The sequence below is a fragment of the Leuciscus leuciscus genome (assembly GCF_965113295.1).
Source record: "Leuciscus leuciscus genome assembly, chromosome: 14".
Lineage (NCBI taxonomy): Eukaryota > Metazoa > Chordata > Actinopteri > Cypriniformes > Leuciscidae > Leuciscus > Leuciscus leuciscus.
Window position 1 is genome coordinate 41,967,533 of NC_138738.1, and position 14,971 is coordinate 41,982,503.

The 14,971-nt window shown below is 43.7% G+C and overlaps 1 protein-coding gene across 1 annotated transcript in view; it reads left to right on the forward strand.

The window, feature by feature from the left end:
- cacna1ib (calcium voltage-gated channel subunit alpha1 Ib) overlaps nt 1-14,513 on the forward strand; it is a 95,178-nt gene extending 80,665 nt beyond the window's left edge. Inside the window, exons 26-29 of the mRNA XM_082137076.1 lie at nt 4,250-4,381; nt 6,144-6,285; nt 7,160-7,356; nt 11,376-14,513. Of these exons, the coding sequence (XP_081993202.1) occupies nt 4,250-4,381; nt 6,144-6,285; nt 7,160-7,356; nt 11,376-11,912 (1,008 nt within the window). The 3' untranslated portion in view covers nt 11,913-14,513. The remainder of the gene's footprint in view (nt 1-4,249; nt 4,382-6,143; nt 6,286-7,159; nt 7,357-11,375) is intronic.
- Nucleotides 14,514-14,971: the final 458 nt, after the last annotated feature.

Genomic DNA, 14,971 nt, shown 5'->3' on the forward strand with positions numbered 1-14,971 from the left:
ACTCAGCCTTTGAGCTTACGCAGTCTTCGAGCTAACTCAGCCTTCGAGCTAACTCAGCCTTTGAGCTAACTCAGCCTTTGAGCTAACGCAGCCTTTGAGCTAACGCAGTCTTTGAGCTAACACAGTCTTTGAGCTAACGCAGTCTTCGAGCTAACTCAGCCTTTGAGCTAACTCAGCCTTTGAGCTAACTCAGCCTTCGAGCTAACGCAGTCTTCGAGCTAACTCAGCCTTCGAGCTAACTCAGCCTTTGAGCTAACGCAGCCTTTGAGCTAACTCAGCCTTTGAGCTAACTCAGCCTTTGAGCTAACTCAGCCTTTGAGCTAACTCAGCCTTCGAGCTAACGCAGTCTTCGAGCTAACTCAGCCTTCAAGCTAACTCAGCCTTTGAGCTAACTCAGCCTTTGAGCTAACTCAGCCTTTGAGCTAACTCAGCCTTCGAGCTAACGCAGTCTTCGAGCTAACTCAGCCTTCAAGCTAACTCAGCCTTTGAGCTAACGCAGCCTTTGAGCTAACTCAGCCTTTGAGCTAACGCAGTCTTCGAGCTAACTCAGCCTTTGAGCTAACGCAGCTTTCGAGCTAACGCAGCCTTCGAGCTAACTCAGCCTTTGAGCTAACTCAGCCTTTGAGTTAACGCAGCTTTCGAGCTAACTCAGCCTTCGAGCTAACTCAGCCTTCGAGCTAACTCTGACTTCGAGCTAACTCAGCCTTCGAGCTAACTCTGCCTTTGAGCTAACTCAGCCTTTGAGCTAACTCAGCCTTCGAGCTAACGCAGCTTTCGAGCTAACTCAGCCTTCGAGCTAACTCAGCCTTCGAGCTAACTCAGTCTTCGAGCTAACTCTGCCTTTGAGCTAACTCAGCCTTTGAGTTAACGCAGCTTTCGAGCTAACGCAGCCTTCGAGCTAACTCAGCCTTTGAGCTAACTCAGCCTTTGAGTTAACGCAGCCTTCGAGCTAACTCAGCCTTCGAGCTAACTCAGTCTTCGAGCTAACTCTGCCTTTGAGCTAACTCAGCCTTTGAGTTAACGCAGCTTTCGAGCTAACGCAGCCTTCGAGCTAACTCAGTCTTCGAGCTAACTCAGCCTTTGAGCTAACTCAGCCTTTGAGTTAACGCAGCTTTCGAGCTAACGCAGCCTTCGAGCTAACTCAGCCTTTGAGCTAACTCAGCCTTTGAGTTAACGCAGCTTTCGAGCTAACTCAGCCTTCGAGCTAACTCAGCCTTCGAGCTAACTCAGCCTTCGAGCTAACTCTGACTTCGAGCTAACTCAGCCTTCGAGCTAACTCTGCCTTTGAGCTAACTCAGCCTTTGAGCTAACTCAGCCTTCGAGCTAACGCAGCTTTCGAGCTAACTCAGCCTTCGAGCTAACTCAGCCTTCGAGCTAACTCAGCCTTCGAGCTAACTCTGCCTTTGAGCTAACTCAGCCTTCGAGCTAACCGTCTTAGAGCTAACTCAGCCTTTGAGCTAACTCTGCCTTTGAGCTAACGCAGTCCACTATTCTCCAGAGCTTCTCCCACACTGGCTGCTTCCGAGTCTCAGTCAGTCCCTCTCTGTCGCTCTCATCTCCCAGGTGGCTTTTACTGTCTTATCATGCAAATTACTGAAACAAGACACAGGTGTTTGTCACTTGCACTTGACCCACTTACGCCGTGCTTGTCTCCCGATTCTCTCTCCCGTCACAGACATCGCTGAACCTCGACCCCCTTGCCACATTTATGTATTTCTCTTATGTGTATTTGAGTGACACATGTGTAGCCTGGTCCTACCAGACTCTCATACATTTCATATATACAGAGAGTCTGGCCACTCCCCATTGACAAGCGTTAACTTCCTTGAAGGCGGGTTCTCTGTTGAAGATTAAAACTATTGGACCTGCCAGAGCCACTCTGGATCTGCCATAACCAATCGCTAACGTTTGGTCGTGACGTATGTCAAATCAAACTTTTCCCGAACCCCCATGGGGAGGACGGCCACAACATCATGGCCACCAACAAAACTTAGCAAAGATTGTTCTTGCTCCGGCTTTAACTTCTGGATATTCTGCAGCGTTGCTCGCATCTTTCTCTGCCGCCATTACTGAACTACAACTCAAACTAGCGCACGACCTCAACGTCATCGTTCTCAGCCACTCCCTCTGTTCGCTGATTGGACAGGTAAAAATTGGCCCAGAGAAAACCTGTGAATATACCGCAAACCCAGACGACGTACTGAAGGAAAATGGAAATTGAGCGCAAGCACGTAGGAGGGCGGAGCCAGGCTAACACATTTGTGAGAAACCGCCAAAATATCCGTACGTTAGCTCTTTCCACTTCGTTAATGGCAGACAGAAGATCATCTCTTTAATATTTGGCCACTTCTTTACTATAGAAATGTTACAGTCACTGTAATTTCTTGAACATGTGGACATCAAAACACGCTCGATCATGAGGGTTTAGACTTTTATTTTGAAGTCGCGATGAATGAACAGTTTGCATATATAGAAACATATTGATGTATTCTCCTGTGTTAGCGTAGGTTTATAGATTATTTACGTTACAAATCTGGTGAAATGGTGAAACATTCACGTTTATTTGTATAGCGCTTTTCACAATACACATCATTTCAAAGCAGCTTTACAGAAAATGCATGACTCTATATTACAATCTAGAGTGATCTGTTATCAGAGGGAACTGTCTAAGTTATGTATTTCAGAAATGTACATATAAAGAAATCACAGTTAGCTAAAAATTTATTATTTTAAACAATGTAATAATTTAATGCAGATACAATGAGCTCACTGAAGTAATGAATACTTGTTTGTTAACAAATGATTATGCCATTTAGAAAATATAGCATTGCTGCATGTTGATTCAGAGTTTGCGTCATATGAACGTCATAAGCAACTCAAACTCACAGCATATTGCAGAGATGGAGTTTGTTAAACTTGTTACTCCGAGTCACAACACAAAATAATTGAAAATATTCTCATAAGATGTCAGGCCACTTCTTCATTTCATTCCCACCGCGTGTGATAAACATTAACCATCACAGTGTTTAATAGTGTTTTGTGCGAGCTCCCGTAACATGGCTTCTTCTACCGACTAGCGAAACGGAAGTCTAACACATTAAAAGGAACTTTTAAACTTCCACGTTGCAAAATAAGGTGGATAAATAAAGGTGAGTGACTGAAGAGTTGATGCTAACAGATCCACGTCTCTATGATCAGATGCTTTCTGAACCGCTGTTTTCTCACCGCTGGCATTTCTGCTGTGTTTATTACTGTTATTGAGAGGAAAGCACACATATTTACATATTCATCTAACCGTCGCTCTCAGCAGTGAACGAGTCAGGAGGTTCGTGAACAGTATATCACTGCAAAGGGGTTGAATGAATGAATGAATGAAAACTTTATTGAACAACAACAATCAACACGAAGTGTTCAAAAGGATAAAAACACAAAAAAGCCCAAAGGCTTGTTTCCATTGTGGTCCTTATTGTGGTCCAACTTCTTCTTACCCCTCAGTGAAGAATGAAGAATAGCTGTGCAGTGAGTATACCAGCGCCTAAAGCTGTGCTAATGAATCATTCAGTGGAATCAGAATCAGAATCCCTCATGACAGACAGGCAGAACACGAGCTTATGAAAGATCACGCTTGCTCAGAGTTGCTGAAATAATCATCATGGCTGATTATATTATATGTAAGAGTAATTCTAAATGAAACGAACATGGAAAATGCGTCTAAAACATGAGGATTCACAGCTGAATATTTATGCATGAAGTGTGAAATCTCCTACAGTCACGATGAAAGATGCAGCGTTTCAAACCCTGGCCGTGACGGACCGTACTGTGTGTGTGTGTGTGTGTGTGTGTGTGTGAGTGAGTGAGTGAGTGAGTGAGTGAGTGAGTGAGTGAGAGAGAGTGTGTGTGTGTGTGTGTGTGTGTGTGTGTGTGTGTGTGTGTGTGTGTGTGTGTGTGTGTGTGTGTGTGTGTGTGTGTGTGTGTGTGTGTGTGAGTGAGTGAGTGAGTGAGTGAGTGAGTGAGTGAGTGAGTGAGTGAGTGAGTGAGTGAGTGAGTGAGTGAGTGAGTGAGTGTGTGTGTGTGTGTGTGAGCGAGCGAGCGAGCGAGCGTGCGTGCGTGCGTGCGTGTGTGTGAGTGTGTGCAGTAGGTCGTTTGATGGTTCTGATCCCTGCATGCATCAGTGTTTGACAGCTTCCTGCGGTGGTGTGTGACTGTGTGTGTGTGTGTGTGTGTGTGTGTGTGTGTGTGTGTTTTGTAGATCCGGCTGGCGGAGGTCGAACAAACGTCTCTGATGTCGGAGCAACTGTCGGATAAATCCTCATCACCGGGTCTCACTGACATCAGCCTGGAGGACCACAGTGTGTACCAGCTACTGGACAGAGACTGTAAGGTGTGTGTTTGTGTGTGAGTGTGTGTGTGAGTGCGCGAGTATGTGTGCGAGTGTGATTATGTGAGTATGTGTGTGAGTGTGTGTTTGTGACTCTGTGTGCGAGTGTGATTATGTGAGTATGTGTGTGAGTGTGTGTGTTTGTGACTGTGTGCGAGTGTGATTATGTGAGTATGTGTGTGAGTGTGTGTTTGTGACTCTGTGTGCGAGTGTGATTATGTGAGTATGTGTGTGAGTGTGTGTTTGTGACTCTGTGTGTGAGTGTGATTATGTGAGTATGTGTGAAAGTGTGTGTGTTTGTGACTGTGTGCGAGTGTGATTATGTGAGTATGTGTGTGAGTGTGTGTTTGTGACTCTGTGTGATTATGTGAGTATGTGTGTGAGTGTGTGTTTGTGACTCTGTGTGCGAGTGTGATTATGTGAGTATGTGTGTGAGTGTGTGTTTGTGACTCTGTGTGTGAGTGTGATTATGTGAGTATGTGTGAAAGTGTGTGTTTGTGACTGTGTGTGTGAGTGTGATTATGCGAGTATGTGTGTGAGTGTGTGTGTTTGTGACTGTGTGCGAGTGTGATTATGTGAGTATGTGTGTGAGTGTGTGTTTGTGACTCTGTGTGCGAGTGTGATTATGTGAGTATGTGTGAAAGTGTGTGTTTGTGACTGTGTGTGTGAGTGTGATTATGCGAGTATGTGTGTGAGTGTGTGTGTTTGTGACTGTGTGCGAGTGTGATTATGCGAGTATGTGTGTGAGTGTGTGTGTGTGAGTGTGTGTTCTCGCTTGATCTGTGTTTCTGCTGTCAGACCCGACTCGTGTGGAGACTCTAGACTTGCACTGAACACTATAAAGGAATAATTCACTTCAATAAAAAGCCATCGTGTCACACTTATGGTGTTACAAACATATATGACTGGAACAATATAGTGTTCGAAAGTTTTGAGGTCTGTAAGATTTTCACCAAGGCTGCATTTATTTGAATTTTTTTTTTTGTGAAATATGATTCCAGTGTAAATCATCTGTCTTCTATGTGAATATATAGTAAAGTGTAATTTATTCCTGTGATCAAAGCTGGATTTCAGCATCATTACTTCAGTCTTCAGTGTCACATGATCCTTCACAAATCACTCTAATATGATGATTTGATGATCAAGAAACATGTATTATCAGTGTTTCAATGAATATTTAGAAATCTTTTGTAATATTATAAATTATTTTGCTGTCTCTTTTGATAAATTAATGCATCCTTGTTGAATAAAATCTTACTGACCCCAAAACCCCCAGTAGTGTATAAATATTAATAATAACTCAAACTTCACTAATTGTAAATCTATCATTGCCATATTTATAATTTACTTCTAAAAGCCTTTAATTAACACGACTATAAGAGAAGATAAGAGGCTCCCCTCTGTGTTTTGGCCTGAAGGGAGGTGTCTCTCTTTATCTGTTGTTTATTGCCATGTAAAAATAAAGGATTTTTAATTTTATCAAGTGTGCCAGGGAAAACTAATTAATTAGCTTTTGCTTTTTTTCAAATCTGCACTCAGTTTGATTGCACTCAATTGATGTCCTTTGTGTTTATTTGTTTTTAATAGGGGGAAAAACTTTCTCTCAAATCTCATTCAGTCCTAATATGCAGCGTCACACTGTAGATAAAGCATGATAATAGTGATGAGACACAGCAACCAAAGACGTGTGTGTGTGTGTGTGTGTGTGTGTGTGTGTGTGTGTGTGTGTGTGTGTGTGTGTGTGTGTGTGTGTGTGTGTGTGCAGGAGGAAGAGGGCAGCGGGGGCTTGAGCACAAAAGAGGTCGTGAGCAGAAGCGAGGGATCCAGCCCGGGAAGAGGAAGACATGAACAGGAAGTGAGGCGTGAGGTTAGAGGTCATCGGCTCCAGTCTCCAGCTCACACCGGAGGTCTGTGTGTTCTCTGTTCTCTCAGCTCTCTGCAGGGCTGTTCACATCAGATGTGTTCTCACTCTTTAGGTTGTGTCGAGTTAACATACATCTTGTGTTATGTTCCATTAATCCATCCAGCTTTTTCCTGTACACCCTAGCGATGCCAGCACCCTAGTAAGCATCTTGCAACCACCTACAATACCATAGCAACAACCTAGTGAACGTCTTGCAACCAGACCAAAAACCCTTGCAAACATCCAGAGCGCCCTACCATCTCCATAGCAACACCCTAGCAACCACCTATAACACCATAGCAACAACTTAGTTAACGTCTTGCAACCAGAGCAAACACCCTTGCATCCACCCAGAACGCCCTACCATCTCCATAGCAACACCCTAGCAACCACCCATAACACCATAACAACTCCATAACAACCACCTGGGAAAACCAGGCAACCACCAGCAACACTTTTGCAACCACCCAGAACATCCTAGCAATGCCAGCACCCTAGTAAGCATCTTCCAACCACTTACAACACCATAACATCTGCATAGCAACACCTTGAAAAATGGTCAGAACACCCTAGCAAGTACCATATTGCAAACTTCTAACTGCAACATAGAACAACCTAGGTAGCATCTTGCAACCAGATCAAACAACCTTGGTGTGAGAGACCCGGGTTCGAATCCACTGTGAGACACCAATGTGTCCCTGAGCAAGACACTTAACCCCTAGTTGCTCCAGAGGCGTGCGACCTCTGACATAGCAATTGTAAGTCGCTTTGGATAAAAGCGTCAGCTAAATGAATAAATGTAAATGTAAATGTAAATGATGGTGTGTGTGTGTGTGTGTGTGTGTGTGTGTGTGTGTGTGTGTGTGTGTGTGTGGCAGATGTTTCTGGAGGAGACAGCCAGGCGTCTTCACCTCTCTTCCATCTCCCAGCTGAGTTCTTTCACCCCACCACCGGTGCGATCCCCCAGGGCAGCCCAGCCACCGGAGCGGCCCCGCCCGGCTCCAGACACGCTTCTCCAGCCTCGTGGGCTTCTCTGAGGTCCCCGGGGGCCAACAGCAGGCTCACATGCTCACAGGTGAGACACGGCACACGTTCAACATAACCAGGACTTGCAGTCAAGTGTCTAGAAGCCTAAATAAGTATGAAGGGGTCTCATGTACACAGTCAGACTTCAAGCATTACAGTGGTCCAAATTGCAGTTATTCAATTTGAATGGTTATTCTCGCCAACAATCGTACACTTATGGGCAAAATCCAGTCATTCAAACGGGGAAATTGCTTTGAAAGTGACCTGTGCTTTATGCATCCCTATCATAGACTATAAATAAATAAGTAGTGTGCGTGACGTCACCAGTAGTGTTTCTTAAGAGCATTACTGAAGCCCAAAGTGGGCGGAGCCGGCCGTCGCCATCTTGGCAGCGTCACTCCTGGATAAACGTAAATGTGCAGCGAGGCGGATTAGCTGAGGTGACGTGACGTGTGCAGGAAACTCAGAAGCGAAGACCAGGAGACTTGGTTGTATCTTCAGCTGGATTCTTTATTGAGATCACGAGCTGTCGGGAGCTGAGGTCATCAAGTCTGACTAATGCTGCGTTCACACCAAACGCGAATAGAGCGTCTGGCGCGAGTGATTTCAATGTTAAGTCAATGTAAAGACGCATTTACGCTCGTCTGGAGGTCCTGCGGCGCGAATGAGGCGTTTAGCGCGGTGCGGTGGACGCGAATTGAGCGTCTGGCGCGATACGCGCAAATTATTTTATTTGGTGCTTTTTGTCCATTCACGCGTCTGACGAGAATTCACGTCTGACGCCCGAGTTGAATAATCTGAACTTTGGCGTCTGTTCGCGCCGCGTTAACCAATCAGGGGCCTGCTTGCTGCTGTCACGTGGTGAAGTGACGGGATAAACTCCCGCCCGGAGTCACTCATTCAAAATGGAGTATAGCAATAGCAATATAGCAGAATATAATATTCAATATAGCAGTAAACTGAGTATCACTAGAAAGTGAGTATACTAGTGAGTATCACTAGAAAGAGCACCAACAGTGGTATCCGTACCACAGTTTGAAAAACATTGATAGTTTTTCAATATTTAATATACTGTATTTAAAATTTCATATACATTTTCTAAGCGAAGACAGATGGACAGGCGCACCTGGGATAGAGCACCTGTAGTTGGTGTCCTGAAGGTTGATCCTCGCTCCGATGCGGTGACTCTCTCGATTAATGCTCGATCAACATCAGCCATCTTGCAAACAGACAAGCAGATTTCGCCTCAGACACGCGTCAATTTTGCTTCAAACTTTTGCTTTTTACGCGCGTCAATTTCGCTCTGGACGCGCGAATGGATTCAAAATGTTCAAGCGTCCAATTAGACCGCGCTATTCGCGTTTGGTGTGAATGCACAGTAAGGGAACTTTACATGGTATCTTATAGGCATTCAGTGGGCAGTCTTTAAAGGTGCTGACATTCTTTGAAAGTGATTGATCTTACACAGCATTAGAGGTGACCACTAAATCAAATCATCTAAAGACAATAGAGGCAATTACCCCCAACTGAAGATAATGGTATCCTCCAAACTGTATAAACATCACATGGTCACAAGTAGGCCGCTGTACGTGAGCTGTATCGTTCAGTTTCGTTCCGACAAACGGGGCACTAATGTTTCTTTTGCTCAATATGTTCAACGTTAATAAATGGTATCCAAGCAAAAAGTTCTCCACGCATTATCCTGCAGTTAATGAGAAATTGTAATTTATTGGCGCACTATATTGACTGCGTATTGAGACATGTAAAACTGTTGAGCTAGATTTTCAACCAATCAGCATCGAAAATGTAAGTAGGTCACAGCCGAAATCAAGCCAATATCACTACGCACATGTAAACATGGAGGAGGACGTAAGCAGCACATCTTCATCTGATAGCGGCGATCAAGCTCGATTAACACCCGTAAAGTGTATTCTTCATGTTGGAAAAGATGGTGGGAAAGGTCCGCAGCCCTTTACTGAAGTCCGATGGGAACCTCTCTCTCTCTCACACACACACACACACACACACACACACACACACACACACTAACCCGACCCCTAAACCTACCCATCACACACATACACACAAGTCAAGCGTCTATAAAACGCCGATAGCAGGCCGGGTGAAACCCGTAGTTGTTGGGACATCAGAGACTGGTTTGTCCAGGAGGGCAACATGTTTATTAGCAATAGCTAACGTTAGCTCCGTAGTGTCCGACTTTTTGAGCCATTCCTATGCTTGATTTTTTCCCATCGGACTTCAGTAAAGTAATGCGTGGAGAACTTTGTGCTTGGATACCTTTTATTAACGTTGAACATATTGAGCAAAAGAAACATTAGTGCCCCGTTTGTCGGAACGAAACCCTATTTCTAGGCCTCTTTTAGGCTACCGACAGCGGCCTAAAGAACTAAGACTATGTAATCATTCACACATAGTTTGACTCTCAGTAGGAAGATCAAATACTGACAAAACCCCTTCAATGGAAACTATATTGAATCTAATCAGTAAATCGATGCCATCATGTTCACCTTGAATGCCCAGTATAGTGTAGTTCACCTTAGTTTTTCATGTGATGTGTTACAACCCTGGCTCTAGGGATGCAACATAAAGGACACAAAAACAGAAATCTGCCAATCAGAAGAAAGTTTATTAAATATAAGAAGATAAAGGGGACTGTATAGAGACAAAAACACTGCGACTGCAGACAGTGCTGGCTGTACGATGAGAGAGAGCGAGTGCGTGTGTCCTAGATTTAAATGGCTCCCGTCAGGTGACACCAATTAACCGGTTGATTGCAGATGATTTACCAGGGAAACACAGATTAGAGCACTCACACATAACAGATTTTATGTAAGGATGTAGAATCAGCAGATCTTAAACATATTCTTATATTTGTAATCCTACACGTGACGCTAGACAAACTACAGCAGACAAACGGCTAGTAGTGACATCAGCTGCAATCCACCTGTCACTCAAGTGGCCACGCCCTTAATTATGCAGAACTTTAAGGCTTAATATAATTTAAACGGATGAGTTATAAAAATATAACAGTTATAAAATATCACAGTCGTCATGAAGGGCAACATTAGCTATATAGACCTAAACCACTTGTTGCACCAGACTGTAAACATGTGTTTCTTGCCACTAATTGGCTTAAACTCTCAGAATATCTTTTAAAGATTTCAGGACACTGCACTGGAAAACTTTTTCAAATCCTACTGTATGACTAGTTTTTCCTCAAAAGCTCACTATATCAGCTCCTTGTAATCCTGATATCCGGGTGGACTGGTGTACGCTTGGCTCCCTGTAGGATGAGTAAAACCCACCAATCAGACGTCAGCCAGTTCTACACGTTTACTTGCTTATCGCTTTGCTGTACTGGTGCAACGGATCACAAAAATCATGGTCCGGATCATTTACGGTTTTTGAACAAATACACAAATTACAGGCAGAGATGAATACTAATTAACAAAGTTACAAAGTCTAACAGTAGTATTCAGGTGCAGAAATGAATAATTACGCCTAAAATAACACTATTTGTTCACTGTAGAAATTAAATAAAGTTTCTTCTTTGTTAAAGCTGTATTTTGATGTTTTATTAACATTGACACAGATAACTGTAGGAATATTAGGCTGCTGTCACTTTAAGACCGAATAAACTGACAAACATCCGGTTTCTTTCTCAACTCTTCACTGATGACAGAACCGAGAGAATACTCGCCGAGACGAGTGTTTAGAGATTATTGTGTGTGTATGTGTCCGTTCAAGTGCAAGGAAACGCGAAAGATGAATCAGTTCGGTGTTCGAGCGCTGTCTAAAACGCACCTCTCTCTCTCTCTCTCTCTCTCTGTCTGTGAACATAGATAACGCGTAACGCTCTGTAAACACAGATAACTTTCACTCTATGATGGTTAAATTGAGCAGTTATTCCGAGAATCGCATGCGTGCCGAACTGTGGGGAGCTGATCCGTACGGATCACGATCAACTGCGATCCGTTGCACCGCTACTTTGCTTTGCTAGTGGTTTGCTTCTCCTTCCAGTGACTGTTCTGTTGTTTGTTGCTGCAGACGTCCCACAGTAACTCGTCACTGGCCACGGGCAGTTCCAGAGGGAGTCTACAGACCACACTAGAGGAGGGATTCTTCTCGCCAGGAGATCCGATGCGTCCCTTAATCTGCAGAACCCACGTTCCCCCTCCAGAACGCACTCAGAGACCTCGTGCTCCACAGACTGCACTCAACCTCCAGGCCACCAGGGGGCGGCAGAGGACTCGGAGCAAACACAGTGACTGCACAGTGATCCGACGGGACTCCAGAGAACCCTCCGATGAGGATACAGGAGTTAGACCCGGTCAGGCTGGTAATCCTGAACAGTTATCGGATAACTTGAGTAGCTTCTCTCTGACGTCTCTGCACCCGCCCGACTCTCTAGCGCCACCGCTGGCCAAGAAGTGCAACAGCACTGGGAGTTTAGTGGTCCAGAATAAAGATGGGAGATGCTTAATCGGATTCAATCCCTGGACTGACGCGACAAGTGAGGAAACTGAGACTGAGACCAAGACGTGTAGACAGACTGTGGGTTCTAGTTGTCGTAAGAACAGATGAAATGCGCGTTTTGCTCCAGGGATGGGACGATGTATGATCTGTTTTCTGAACTCATCTCCACTTTTCTCTTGAGTGACACAAATGTGATTATAAACCAGTCAAAACTCGGTTTCGGTTCTTCTTCAGGGCATACACTGGACACCTCAGAGGAGATGCAGTAGACATGGAGGAGCGTACTGTAAAATGTTCTACAACATCAACTGAGGAACTCATAGGCTAAAAACAGACTTGTCTCTCCCACCAGCCGGAGCGTGTAGCGGACTCTAGCACACACTGGGCGTGTAGCATGTGACGCACTCAAACGCAGAAAGCTGATGTATGAAGCCACGGTTGTGTCATGTTGACATTACCGCCATTGTTCTGTACTGTGGTTACGAAAATCACTTTCTTCTTCAGCATTTTTGTCTTACGTTCCAGTAAAAGTGAGACACTGGCTACGTTTACATGCAACCAAATAATCCGTTAGGAATGGGATTGACGACTCAGTCGGACTGAATAGCCCCTCGATCCGAATGAAATGTCGATTGGATTGAAAGAAGTGGTTTATTCCTTTTCTAATCCGATCGAGAGAACATTTAAACACTTGATCGGATTGAAAGCCGAAACTGAAAGGACTGCGCATGAGCAATGACGTAGAAATAGCGTAATGGCGTGTGACGCGCAGAACGAGCTGTTATTCCTGATGAATAAAGTATCATAAATTCTATAATCCTCCTTTCACTCCTCATCGTGTGTGAAGTGGAGCAGGACAACGGCCCACCAGTGCTCGCTTCAGACTCTCATCCACACACGACTGGTTTTGGCCATTTTTACTGCGTGATAAACATAAGCACAGCGGTTCATATGCGCATTTACTCCAAAATATGACCAGAAATGGATAAATATTAAATCTGCTGTTTAAAATAAATAAATAACCAATGTAGGAAAATAATAATTATGCGCAAACCGCAGGAAACTCTGTATACTCGTGTGCGCATGTCAAAAATATATTCATCAACCCGATCACATGTTTAGCGTTCATAAACGCTACGTTCAGATTTATGAATTGGAATGAATTCAGTCCGATTGAAACAAAAGTTGTAAACATAGCCACTGTGTAGATAAGACTTGTTTTCAGAGAATATCAGTTCAAATTTGCTGGCAAATTGTCTTGTTTAAAGCATAAAGATGACTAAATTTAGTATTTGTTTGTATTGTAAGACATATTCTCTGAAGGATGTTTAGAAACTTGTACTGGGAATCAAGCAAAAATACTGAACAAGACTAGAGGTGCGTCTGAAATCTTATACTAAGTGCTGCATTTGATAGCAGATGTAGTTTGAGAGTATTTAAAATGAAGTATGAATCAAAGAAATTCGGATATAATACATGCCATGTTGTCATTAGCTGTGTTTCCATCCAATGTTGTGAATTTAACTTGTGCGCAGAATTGGAATATCGCATAAAACACTTGCGAATAAAGTAGCGTTTCCATCCCACGTGTTCAAGAGAATCGTCACTTCCTGGGAAATTGGCACTAAATATCAGTAATAAACTGTACGTTTCTGCATTCTGGCTGTTTTTCCCTCCATAAACGTATAAGGTAATGCACACTTTAAGTGTATGTGCATCTTGGTGTTTCCATCCATGGCTACTGTCGCTTCACTGCAGTTCAAGCTCCTCTCCTGTGGCCTCATGGGATATTAGTGTTCATCAGATGTGCACAGAATCTCGCCGGAACTATTAGGTCCTTCGACTATGATTCTGTTTTACAAATTTGGACATACATTAGGGAAGTAGGTCTATATTTTTCATACTTTTTGTAATGAACTGTGTAAAAACCAAAATGGCAGCAGTTTTGGCGGTAAAAGATAGTTTGGTACCTATTGATATTTCCTTTCGTTTTGAAGACCGTCTGAGAATGAGCGACAGACTCAAAAGAAGCATGATCAGGCTGACTGTTGCTCTATAATGAAGCGTATAATAGAGATGTGATCGCGTGCAGTGATTCTGGCATGAGGCGAGCGAGGCAAACACCAGCGTCTTTCGCTTGTAGGAGGATTGAGTTTAGCAGCCGCCCACTGATCATTAGTGCTGCTGCTGATAATGTGTGATGGTCGTTAGCAACATTTACTTCAGGGTTTGTTTTTGGATGTTCTGTGTTGCTAGAATAACGACGGCAGAAACATGAGCTCTGATCTGAAAGCCAGTGATCTGCCAGAACACATCTTCAGGGTCACTTCTCAGGAAACTCTGAGTAGAGCAGTGGAGTTGGTCTGACATTTTTCATCAAGTTTCATCATCCAACAGGGTTATAAAACCTGTTTAAAAAATAAAACCTGATTCTAAGCATGTATGTGTAATTCATGGGCGAGATTATGCTAATTTGTGCAGCCTATTTACAAATGATTGGAAAAATCAAATCTGAGGATTACGAAGCATCTGTAAATCCGGAGAAGAGTTTTTGGGAAGGTCCGTTTTATGCACAATTGACTCCAGATGTATTAATCATATGAAAGTGTCATGAATGAAGGCCAGTGTGTGTGTGTGCTGTGTACGGTTTGTGTTCATTAAAGTATTGCATGAGCGTTTCAGTTCTGTCTCTGGTGAAGGTCGAATGAAGATCCCTATGTAGACGGCAAGGGTCCGGATCAGAGCGGATGTTCGTCTCTGGGAAACGAGCACGAGAGATGATGTCACTGTTCTGTGAAGACGGCAAAAAGTGTTTTATTTTTAAGGTATTCTGTGAAATGTCGTTCTTCTACTTTTGCATTTTGTAGTCTCACTAAAAACAGAACATCACATTTGGAGGATGATGAAGTCTGAGACCCAGAACACACACTCTTCCAGCTGTACGTGACATTTCACTCATTTATGCATTCATGCAAGTTTGAGTTGTAATTCCAGCATTGCCGTCGTTGTCTTCTTCTTCTTCTTCTACGGTCAGTTTTCTCCTCCAGATCAAGAATCTTATATGATTTTTCATCTCCAACGTGTGTGTGTATACGGTGATGCTTCTGCTGAAACGGAGGCAGATCAGGGAAATGATTCCACTGATTTTGTTTCTCATTTGCACGGCT